This window comes from Bos mutus, chromosome 18 (genome assembly GCF_027580195.1).
Source record: "Bos mutus isolate GX-2022 chromosome 18, NWIPB_WYAK_1.1, whole genome shotgun sequence".
NCBI classification, from domain to species: domain Eukaryota; kingdom Metazoa; phylum Chordata; class Mammalia; order Artiodactyla; family Bovidae; genus Bos; species Bos mutus.
In genome coordinates this window covers 50,948,213-50,961,105 of record NC_091634.1, presented here as the reverse complement: position 1 = coordinate 50,961,105, position 12,893 = coordinate 50,948,213, and the positions used below count along the sequence as shown (strand labels likewise).

At 44.6% G+C, this 12,893-nt stretch overlaps 1 protein-coding gene across 1 annotated transcript in view; it reads right to left on the bottom strand.

Annotated features, from left to right (window-relative positions):
* Positions 1–11,489, bottom strand: part of GINS2 (GINS complex subunit 2) — a 35,640-nt gene extending 24,151 nt beyond the window's left edge. The window contains exons 1-2 of the mRNA XM_005892422.3: positions 11,300–11,489; positions 10,965–11,079 (exon numbers count right to left, since the gene is read on the bottom strand). Of these exons, the coding sequence (XP_005892484.2) occupies positions 10,965–11,079; positions 11,300–11,389 (205 nt within the window). The 5' untranslated portion in view covers positions 11,390–11,489. The remainder of the gene's footprint in view (positions 1–10,964; positions 11,080–11,299) is intronic.
* Positions 11,490–12,893: the final 1,404 nt, after the last annotated feature.

The window sequence follows — 12,893 nt, the reverse complement described above, 5'->3', positions numbered from 1 at the left end:
GGCAAAGACTAATAGAGTTTTGCCAAGAAAATGCACTGGTCATAACAAACACCCTCTTCCAACAACACAAGAGAAGACTCTATACATGGACATCACCAGATGGTCAACACCGAAATCAGATTGATTATATTCTTTGCAGCCAAAGATGGAGAAGCTCTATACAGTCAGCAAAAACAAGACCAGGAGCTGACTGTGGCTCAGATCATGAACTCCTTTTTGCCAAATTCAGACTTAAATTGAAGAAAGTAGGGAAAACCACTAAACCATTCAGGTATGACCTAAATCAAATCCCTTATGATTATACAGTGGAAGTGAGAAATAGATTTAAGGGCCTAGATCTGATAGATAGAGTGCCTGATGAACTACGGAATGAGGTTTGTGACATTGTACAGGAGACAGGGATCAAGACCATTCCCATGGAAAAGAAATGCAAAAAAGCAAAATGGCTGTCTGGGGAGGCATTACAAATAGCTGTGAAAAGAAGAGAAGTGAAAAGCAAAGGAGAAAAGGAAAGATATAAGCATCTGAATGCAGAGTTCCAAAGAATAGCAAGAAGAGGTAAGAAAGCCTTCTTCAGCGATCAATGCAAAGAAATAGAGGAAAACAACAGAATGGGAAAGACTAGGGAATTCTTCAAGAAAATCAGAGATACCAAAGGAATATTTCATGCAAAGATGAGCTCGATAAAGGACAGAAATGGTATGGACCTAACAGAAGCAGAAGATATTAAGAAGAGATGGCAAGAATACACAGAAGAACTGTACAAAAAAGATCTTCACGACCCAGATAATCACGATGGTGTGATCACTGACCTAGAGCCAGATACTCTGGAATGCGAAGTCAAGTGGGCCTTAGAAAGCATCACTACGAACAAAGCTAGTGGAGGTGATGGAATTCCAGTTGAGCTATTCCAAAACCTGAAAGATGATGCGGTGAAAGTGCTGCACTCAATATGCCAGCAAATTTGGAAAACTCAGCAGTGGCCACAGGACTGGAAAAGGGCAGTTTTCATTCCAATCCCAAAGAAAGGCAATGCCAAAGAATGCTCAAAACTACCACACAATTGCACTCATCCCACACGCTAGTAAAGTAATGCTCAAAATTCTCCAAGCCAGGCTTCAGCAATATGTGAACCGTGAACTTCCTGATGTTCAAGCTGGTTTTAGAAAAGGCAGAGGAACCAGAGATCAAAGTGCCAACATCCGCTGGATCATGGAAAAAGCAAGAGAGTTCCAGAAAAACATCTATTTCTGCTATTGACTATGCCAAAGCCTTTGACTGTGTGGATCACAATAAACTGTGGAAAATTCTTCAAGAGATGGGAATACCAGACTACCTGATCTGCCTCTTGAGAAATTTGTATGCAGGTCAGGAAGCAACAGTTAGAACTGGACATGGAACAATAGACTGGTTCCAAATAGGAAAAGGAGTTCGTCAAGGCTGTATATTGTCACCCTGTTTATTTAACTTATATGCAGAGTACATCATGAGGAACCCTGGACTGGAAGAAGCAGAAACTAGAATCAAGATTGCCGGGAGAAATATCAATAACCTCAGATATGCAGATGACACCACCCTTATGGCAGGAAGTGAAGAGGAACTCAAAAGCCTCTTGATGAAAGTGAAAGTGGAGAGTGAAAAAGTTGGGTTAAAGCTCAACATTCAGAAACGAAGATCATGGCATCTGGTCCCATCACTTCATGGGAAATAGATGGGGAAACAGTGGAAACAGTGTCAGACTTTATTTTGGGGGGCTCCAAAATCACTGCAGATGGTGACTGCAGCCATGAAATTAAAAGACGCTTACTCCTTGGAAGGAAAGTTATGACCAACCTAGACAGCATATTCAAAAGCAGAGACATTACTTTGCCAACAAAGGTTTGTCTACTCAAGACTATGGTTTTTCCTGTGGTCACATATGGATGTGAGAGTTGGACTGTGAAGAAGGCTGAGCACCGAAGAATTGATGCTTTTGAACTGTGGTGTTGGAGAAGACTCTTGAGAGTCCCTTGGACTGCAAAGAGATCCAACCAGTCCATTTTGAAGGAGATCAGGCCTGGGATTTCTTTGGAAGGAATGATGCTAAAGCTGAAACTCCAGTACTTTGGCTACCTCATGCGAAGAGTTGACTCATTGGAAAAGACTCTGATGCTGGGAGGGGTTGGGGGCAGGAGGAGGAGAGGACGACAGAGGATGAGATGGCTGGATGGCATCACTGACTCGATGGACGTGAGTCTGAGTGAACTCTGGGAGTTGGTGATGGACAGGGAGGCCTGGCGGGCTGCAATTCATGGGGTCGCAAAGAGTCAGACACAACTGAGCGACTGATCTGATCTGATACACAGAGTGGCAGATGGAAACTGGTGAATCTGTGTAGAGGGTATATGGATTTTGTTTACAGTACTCTTACAATGTTTCTGTAAGTTTGAAACTATGTCAAATAAAGAGTTATGAACACCTAAAAAAAAAAACATGGCCCAAATGAACCTATCTACAAAGCAGAAACAGACTCACACAGAGACCAGACTGTGACTGGTAAGCGGGAGTAGGGGGAGTGGACTGGGAGTGCTGGGTTGGCAGATGCAAACTTTTAGGCTGGATAAACAACAGGGTCCTACTGGTTAACACTGGAACTATAGCCAACCTCCTGGGATAAACCATAATGGAAAGGAATATTAAAAAAAAATACATAACTGAGTCAGTTTGCTGTGTAGCTGAGATGGAACAACATTATAAATGATCTATACGTCAATTAAAAAAAAAAAAAACAATGATATAATTCCATTTGCAGCCACATGGATGGACCTGGAGATTATCAAAATAAGTGACGTAAGCCAGACAAAGATACAAATGAACTTATTTACGAGACAGAAACAGACTCACAGAAAAGTGGAGGGGAAAGATAAATTGGGAGTTTGGGACTGACATAAACACACTACTATATTTACAATAAATAACCAACAAGGATCCACAGTATACCAAACATAACTCTGCTCACTATTCTTTAATAACCAAATAGGAGAAGAATTTGAGAAAGAGACGTATGTATATGTATCACTGAGTTACTATGCTGTACACTTGGAACTAAGAACACTGTTATTCAACTACACTCGGATAGAAAATAAAAATTAAAACCAAAAATAAATGGTACCAAATGAAACTGAAAAGCTTTTGCACAGCAGAGGAAACCATAAGGAAAATAAGACAATCCACAAAATGGGAGAAATATTTGCAAATGATGAGACCAACAAGGGATCAATGTCCAAAACTGACAAAGAGTTCATGTAGCTCAATATCAAAAAAATAAACAACCCATCAAAAAAATGGAAGGAGACCTAAACAGACTTCTGTCCAAAGAAGACACACAGATGACCACAGGCACATGAGAAGATGCTCAACATCACTAATTATTAGAGAAATGCAAACCAAAACTACAATGAGGTATCACCTCACACTGGTCAGAATGGCCATCATCAAAAAGTTTACAAACAGTAAATGCTGGAGAGGGTGTGGAGAAAAGGGAAACCTCCTACACCGTTGCTGGGAACAGACCGTGGTGCTGAAGACTCTTGAGAGTTCACTGGACTGCAAGATCAGACCAGTCAATCCTAGAGGAAATAAACCCTGAATATTCATTGAACGTCCTGATGCTGAATTTCCAATACTTTGGCCACCTGATGCCAAGAGTTGACTCCTTGGAAAAGACCCTGATGCTGGAAAAGATTGAAGGCAAAAGAAGAAGGGGCAGAAGATGAGACAGTTAGATAGCATCATCAACCCAATGGACACAAAGTTGAATAAACTCTGGGAGACAGTGGAGGACAGAGTAGCCTGGTGTGCTGCAGTCCATGGGGTCGCAAAGAGTCAGACACAACTTAGCTACTGAACAACAGTCACTATGGAGAACAGTATGGAGGTTCCTTAAAAAACTAAAAACAGAGTTACCATATGATCCAGCAATCCCACTCCTGGGCATATATTTGGACAAAGCTATAATTTAAAAAGATACACGCACACCTATGTTCACAGCAGCGCTGCTTACAATAGCTGAGACAAGGAAGAAACCTAAATGTCCATCAACAGATAAATTCATAAAGAAGATACGCTACATATATACACTGGAATATTACTCAGCCATGAAAAAGAATGAAATAATGCCACATGCAGTAACATGGATACAACCTGAAGATTATCATACTAAGTGAGGTAAGCCACACAGAGAAAGGCACATATCACATAATGTCGCTTATATGCACAAATGAAAAAGATGCAAATACTTATTTACAAAACAGAAACAGTCACAGACTAAAAAAAAACAAACAGGATTACCAGTGGAAAAAGGTGGAGGGAAGGGATGAATTGAGAGCTTGGGATTGACATATACACACTAAAATGTTTAAAACAGATAACCAATAAGAACCTACTGTACAGCACAGGGAACTCTCAACAATCTCTAATAGCTTAAATGAAAAAAGAATTTGAAAAAGAGAAAATACATGTATATGTATAACTGAATTACTTTTCTGTACACCTGAAAATAATACAACATTGTTAATCAACTACACTCCAACGTAAAATAAAAACAAAAAAGACAACCCACAGAATGGGAGATGTCTGCAAATGATGTGACCAACAAGGGATTAGTCTCCAAAATTTACAAAAGCTCAGGATGCTTAACAGCATTAAAACAACCCAATCAACTAATGGGCAGAAGACCTAAATAGACATTTCTCCAAAGAAGACAGATGGCCAAAAGGCACTTAAAAATGTTTAACATCGCTGGTTATCAGAGAGATGCAAATCAAAACTACAATGAGATATCGCTTCACAGCAGCCAGAATAGCTACCATCAAAAAATGCACACACAATAAATGCTGTAGAGGGTGTGGAGAGAAGGGAACTCTCCGACACTGTTGGTGGGAATGTAAATTGGTGCAGCCACTCTGGAGAACAGTATGGAGGTTCCTTAAAAAACAGAGCTATCATATATACGGCCCTGCAATCCCACTCCAGGCATATATCCAGAGAAAAACATGATCCTAAAGGATACACACATCCCAGTGTTCATTGCAGCATTGTTTACAACAGCCAAGACACGGAAGCAACCTAAATGTCCAGAGAGGAATGGATAAAGAAATGTTACATATACACTAGGAATATTACTCAGCCATTAAAAAGAATGAAATAATGCATTTGTAGCAACATGAATGGACCTAGAAATTGTCATAGTGAAGTAAGTCAGACAGAAGAGAAATATCATATGACATTCCATATATGTGGAATCTAAAAAGAAATGATACAAACAAACCTACAAAACAGAAAGAGACTCACAGAGAAAGAACTTATGGTTGCCAGGGGGAAAGAATAGTTAGGGAGTTTGGAATAGACATGTACACTCTGCTACATTCAAAATGGATAACCAACAAGGACCTACTCTATAGTATATGGAACTCCACTCAATGTTATGTGGTACCCTGAATGAGAGGGGAATTTGGGGGAGAATGGGCACCTGTATACAGATGGCTAAGTTACTTTACTGTCCACCTGTAACATCACAACATTATTAATCAATTACACCCCAATACAAAATAAAAAGTTAAAAATTAATAAAGTAGATAACCAACAAGGACCTACTGCACAGCACACGGAACTCTGCTCAATAGTCTAATAGTCTCAATGAGAAAAGAAATTTAAAAAGGGTAGATACATGTATATGTTTAACTGAATCACTTTGCTGTTCACCTGGAACTAACACAACATTGTTAATCAGCTACACTCTAACGTAAAATCGAAAACAAAAAGGACCTCATTTGCGGGGAGCGAGCTCCGCCCCTGGCAAAGGTCATGAGGAAGGAGGCTTGGCATACGCAAAGGCGGGATCAAGCCTCAGGAGTCTCCCTGGAAAATCTCGAGCATCTACCCCCAAAACCAGAGTCTGCCTACTTTCTGCTTTGTGCTTTCACCTACACCTCTGACTTTACGGGGGGCTGTCCCCCACTACCTCTCTGAAAAAAGAGTTAGCTTACAGCTCCAGTTAATAATTCCTGGGTGTGACAGTGTTTCAACCTACAAACTCCCTTGGAAGTCCTCTAGCCTGCCTGAATAGGTTTTTCTGGCCACATGTGATTGCTCAGAGCCTCCAAACTGAGAGGCATGAGATGTTCTCAACTGTCTAAATACAGATTCCTTTGAGCAGTCAAAAGATTGATTAGAAATTGTATTGGTGAAGGGATTTTCACTTGTTGGGCCAATATTTGCTGCTAAGTCTCCATATCCCTTACCTGCTGTGTCCCTGGCAGTGTATTGATTAATATAATTGGTGTAAATACTAGCTTTAATGTTTGTAACCTGGGACCCTTGAGTTAATTCTTTTTCTTGTTATAGCCCACCACACCTTTGCTCTGTAGGAATGCAACTTTATCTAATGCTTTTTGGAGGCTGGCGCCTGACTTTAGAATAATCACCTTTAGAGGAAAAGGCCTCCGGGCCAGAAGATGATGCAAATCACCTAAACTTTTGCATATGATAAGTTTGCAGGAAGAAAGCCTGGCTTACTGCATGACTCTACCCCTTCCCCCATTATCCTCTATGCATAACTTAAGGTATAAAAACTACTTTGCAAAATAAAGTGCGGGCCTTGTTCACCGAAACTTGGTCTCACCATGTCGTTCTTTCTCTTACCTTCCTGGCTGAATTATTCAGCCTCTTTTCTCCACTGAATTTCCTCACTGAGCTATCTTCATTCTATTACTCTTTATATCCTTAATTAACGTTTAATTAAGCAATTGTTTCCTGATCCTCGCCGATGCCGTCCCCACTTCGAATTCCCTGGATCCACCGGGGCTGGACCCCGGCACTCATTAAACTCAAAAGTTTTTGCACAGCAAACTAAACCATAAACAAAAGACAACCCACAGAATGGGAGATGTTAAAAGATCAATCTCCAGATTTTTCAAGAGCTCATGCATCTCAATATTAAAAAAAAAAGAAAAAAACCACCCAATCAAAACACAGGCAGGAGACCTAAAAAGACTTTTCTCCAAAGATGACATACAGATGTCTACTAAGAGGTACATGAAAAGATGCTTAATATCACTAATTATTAGAGAAATGCAACCAAAACTACAATGAGGGCTTCCCTTGTGGCTCAGCGGAGAATTATCTGCCTGCCAATGCAAGAGATACCAGTTTGATTCCTGGTCCGAGAAGATTCCCATATGCCTTGGAGTAACTAAGCCCGTGCTTCACAATACTGAGCCTGTGCTCTAGAGCCTGAAAATCACGACTACTGAGCCCACGAGACTCAACGACTGAAGCCCGAGTGCCCTATGGCCTGTGCTCTGCAACAAGAGAAGCCTGCACACCAGGATGAACAAGCAGCCCTGGCTTGCCGAAACTAGAGAAAAGCCAATCCGGTAAAGAAGATCCGGGACGGTCAAAAAATAAATAACACGAAAAAATAAAGTTCTTTAAAAAAAAACCTACAATGCGATATCACCCCACACCAATTAGAATGGTGATCATCAAAAATTCCAAAAAAGATAAGGATTTCCGTAGAGGTTCAGTGGTTAAGACTCCAGGTTTCCAAGGCAAGTAGCATGGGTTAGATCCCTGGTTGGTCAGGGAACTAAGATCCCACATGACATGCAGCTCAGACAAGAAAATACATTTAAAAAAAAAACAAAACCTACAAATTTTTTTTTTTACTGACTGAGGCTTCCTGATGCCTCAGTCAGTAAAGAATCTGCCTGCAATGCAGGAGAGCTGAGTTCCATCCCTGGGTCAGGCAGATGCCCTGGAGAAGGAAATGGCAACCCACTCCAGTATTCTTGTCTGGGAAACCCCATAGACAGAAGAACCTGGCGGGCTACAGGCCATGGGGTTGCAAGAGGCGGACAAGACTTAGCCATGAAGCCACTCATATACTTTCCTTAAACAGAAGTTACAATAAAATGTTTTTTTAAAAAACTACAAAGAATAAACGCTGAGGGTGAGAAGAAAACGGAAACCTCCTACATGGTTGGTGGGAATATAAACTGGTGGAGCCACTATGGAGCACAGTATAGAGGGTCCTCAGAAAACTAAAAAAGAATTACCATCATTCTGCAATCCCACTACTTGGCATCTACCTGGAAAAACACCCAGTTCAAAAAGATACAAGCTGTTTTCTATGTCTGCATCTCCACTGCTGCCCTGCAATCGGTTTATCAGTACCATCTTTCTAGATTCCATATACATGTGGTTAAGATTTGTTTTTCTCTCTGACTTAAATCACTCTAGCTAAATCATGTTGATGTATGGCAGAAATCAAACCAATATTGTAAAGCAATTATCTTTCAATTAAAAATAAAATTATTAATTTAAAAATATAAGAGGAAAAAAATGCAAACCAAAAAAAAGGTACAAGCTGAGGGCTTCCCTGGTGATTCAGTGATAGAGAATCTGCCTGCCAAGGCAGGAGACAAGAACCAAGGCAGGATCAATCCCTGGTCTGGGAATATCCCACATGCTGCGGAGCAACTAAGCCTGTGCACCACAACTACTGAGCCTGTGCTCTAGAGCTCGTGACCCACAGCGGCTGATCTCAGCAATGGGAGGAACCACTGCAGTGGGAAGCCAGTGCACCGCAACTAGGGAGTAGCCCCCGCTCACCACGACTAGACAAAGGCCTGTGCAGCAATGAAGACCCAGCACAGACAAAAGAGTGAGTGAGTGAGTGAAAGTCTCTCAGTCACTTCTGACTCCTCGCGACCCCATGGACTACCCATGGAATTCTCCAGGCCAGAATACTGCAGTGGCTAGCCTTTCCGTTCTCCAGGGGACCTTTCCAACCCAGGGATAGAACCCAGGTCCCCCATATTGCAGGCTGATTCTTTACCAGCTGAGCCACAAGGGAAGCCCCAAAATACTGGAGTGGGTAACCTTTCCTTTCTCCAGTGGATCTTCCTAACCTGGGAATCGAACCAGGGTCTCCTGCATAAAGGCGGATTCTTTAACATCTGAGCTATCAGGAAAGCCCCTGACACAGCCAAAAATAAATACATAAAAAACTAAATATGTTAAAAACAAAAAAAAAAGAGTTCTCTGAAATTGTTAAAAAAAAAGAAAAAAGATACAAGTGGGACTTCCCTGGAAGTCCAGTGACTAAGACTCAGAGCTTTCAGTGCAGGGGGCTCGCGTTCTATCCCTGGTCAGGGAACTAAGATCCCATATACTGCGAGTGCAGCCAAAAACAAATAAATAAACACACGCACCCCAATGTTCACTGCAGCCCTGTTTACAATAGCCCAGACACGGAAGCAACGCAAATGTCCACCGACAGATGAATAAACAAGATGTGGTGTACGTACACACACACACACACACACACACACACACACTGGAGCATCACCCAGCCATTAAAAAGAATGCAATAATGTCACTTGCAGCAACATGGGTGGACCTGGATATCATCATGCTAAGTGAAGTGAACCAGACAGAAAAAGGCAAACACTAAAAGCACAAGCAACAAAAAAAGCACTTCATTAAAATTTTTAAACACTGTGTGTCAAAGGACACTGTGGAAAATGTGAAAAAACAATCCACACAATATAGGAGAAAATATCTGTATCATATAGGTGATACATATTTTTTAGATTCCCCATATGATATGCCTTATATGGGAAAATCTAAAAAAAAAAGATACAAATGAACTTATTTACAAAACAGAAACAGACTCAGGCTTAGAAAATAAACTTTGAGTTAGGAAAGGGGAAAAGTGGAGGGGAGTGATACACTGGGAGTTTGGGACTGAGATCTACACACTATTACATGTATTTATTATTTTGTATTTTGTATGGCATGTGTGCGTGCTCAGTTGCTTCAGTCGTGTCCAACTCTTTGCGACCCTATGGACAAGAGCCCAACAGGCTCCTCTGTCCAAGGGAATTCTCCAGGCAAGAATACTGGAGCGGGTGGCCATGCCCTCCTCCAGAGATCTTTCCCACCCAGGGATCAAACCCACACCCCCTGCGATTCCTGCACTGCAGGTGGATTCTTACCTACTGAGCCACCTGGGAAGCCCCATTTTGTATTGGGGTATAGCCAATTAACAAACAATGTTGTGACAGTTTCAGGTGAACAGCAAAGGGACTCAGCCATCCATATACATATATCCATTCTCCCCCAAACTCCCCTCCCATTCAGGATGCCACATAACCTTGAGCACAGTTCTATGTGCTACAGGAATGTGTCCTGCTAGATTTTAAATGGATAACCAACAAGCACCTACTGTATAGCACATGGAACTCTGCTCAATATTCTCTAATAACCAAGATGTAGAATTTCAAAAAACAGTGGACACGTGCTGCTGCTGCTAAGTCGCTTCAGTCGTGTCCGACTCTGTGTGACCTCATAGACGGCAGCCCTCCAGGCTCCCCCGTCCCTGGGATTCTCCAGGCAAGAACACTGGAGTGGGTTGCCATCCTTCTCCAACGCATGAAAGTGAAAAGTGAAAGTGAAGCCGGTCAGTCGTGTCTGACTCTTCGCGACCCCACGGACTGCAGCCCACCAGGCTCCTCCGTCCATGGGATTTTCCGCCTGAGGTGCACATATACCTGAATCACTTTACTGCAGACCAGGAACTAACACAACGTTGTTATTCAACTAATACTCCAATATAAAATAAAAATCAGGGACCTCCCTGGTGATCCAGTGGCTAAGACTCCCCACCAACCCGCACTGAAAGGGGCCCAGGTTCAATCCCTGGTCAAGGAATTAGATCCCCCAAATCACAACTAAAAGACCCTGCATGCCTGCAACTAGGACCTGGAGCAGCTAAACAAATAAAAATAAAATTCAAAAAAATTTTTAAATAAAGCGAGTGGAAATAATATTACAGTGAAAACCTGAACTACAGTTGGTACACACGCCCCAAATGGCACCCCGTCTCCCAACCCCTCGCGGGGCCCCCTCCGCGTCCTCACCCACGTCCATCCATTCAGGCGGGAGCAGCCGACACTTCTGTCTCTGCTTCAGGTTGACTGCCAGCCACAGAGGTACCAGCACCGGTAGGCCGGGGTTGAAAGGCCCCAGGTCGCCCTGCAAACACGCACACCCCGTCACTCACAAGTGCAGGGCTTGGACCTCCGCAGTCCGCGAGCTGACGCCCTGCGCGGTCTCGACCGGCCCCGCGCCCCGCCACCACCCTGCACCGGTTCCCCAGCCCCGCCCGACTACATCTGCGGGCCTGGGCCCCGACAACCCAGCCCGCCGGGAGCGGGAGCCCACCAGACCGAGCCGGGGGCCCGGCGGTTCTCACCCCGATGAGGTAGATCTTGTCCAGGCTGAAGTTCGGGATGATGGTGACCAGCTCCTTCTCGGCCAGAAACTCCACCTCCGCTGCATCCATGGCGTCGCCACCGGCCGACCCAGGGCTCGCCGCCGCCGCCTCAGGTCCCTCAGTTTCCGAGAAAACACCACTGCGTCTGCCGCTTTCCCGCCACCGCGCAGAGCCCGCCCCCTGACCGGAAGGAGCCCTGGCCGGCCTATAGGAAGACGGCGCTTTACGTGGGGCGGTGGAAGGCGGGGAGAATGACTGTTACGAGCCCGCGGATTGGCCATCTTGAACGTGACTGCGGAGCGGGTCCTGCCCCCTCGAGGCAGGCCCCGCCCGTCCCCGTGTCCCGGTCTCGTCCCTCCCGTGCGCCGCTAACTTGGAGCCGCCGGCTCACCTGCACCTAGGACCGCCCTCGGTGGCCCTTCACGAGCCCCGGGCGCCTGCCTTCCCACACCGCGAGTCAAACTGGGGCTGGGTGGGCTTCGGGGCCGGGAGTTGTTCATTCGCTCAGTCGTGTCCGACTCTTTGCAACCCCTTGGACTGCAGCGCGCCAGGCCTCCCTGTCCATCACCATCTCCCCCAGCTTGCTCAAACCCATGTCCATCGAGTCGGTGATGCCACCCAATCATCTCATCCTCTGTCGCCCCCTTCGGAGCCAGGAGTTAAAGCATGTAATTGGTAACGGTGTAACCTGGCTACACAAACGCGGTGCCCCCACCGACCCACCCAAGCAGAGTGAGGGAAGGCGTTGTTTCCTTTAAGTTCACAATCTTCTGGCCAATGCAGATTCCTTCATCGCACCCACATATTCCCATTCAGAAACTGCTGGAGAAAAGGCTCACAACCTGCACTTTTACAGGCTCCGCAGGTGAAAACCTGTGAAGGGGCGAGTTTGCAAATACGGATCAGTGAGTCCGGCTATTAACTGTTGGTCCGTCCGGGTGCCCTCTATAGAGTGGGTTCACGTGAACCATTGCAGCAGTGGTTCTCAGGCCCTCCTCTGGCAGCATCCCTTCCCTATCCTCCCTCACCCTTCCCCCAGAGATGCCCCGTGTTGACGTGCACGCTCCCGCAGACTTCTGATTCAGTGGTCTGGGTGAGGATAGAGGACTGACCTCTAACCAGGGTCAGGGGGATTCCAGTGGCGTGATGATAAGCCAGCAGAGCTTCCACCTGAGGTGAAGCAGCTAGAGGAGGACTGGGGTGGGGGGGAAGGTGATGCTGAATTTGACAGCATTAGCTTTAGGCTCCAAGAAAAAGCATATGTGACAGGAGTATTTCAGGGTTCTAGATCCCTTCAGGAAAGCTCCCTCACCCCACAAAACCACACACTTTCCTGTCTAACAATCCAGAAAACTGCCCCATGCCAGGTTGTTGGGAAGATGAAATAAAGCCATCATCCAGTTCTGCCCATTCACACGGCCTGGAAAGCGGTTTGTTGTTTATCTGCGTTGGAAATGATCATGAGGAGCCTGGAGATTTCCTTCATTGTGTCATTTACGAAGACAAATACTTTCCAAGAAAATAAAAGATCCCTCGGGAATGCTGTCTAACCGAGAGCAAGTGACCACTCTGA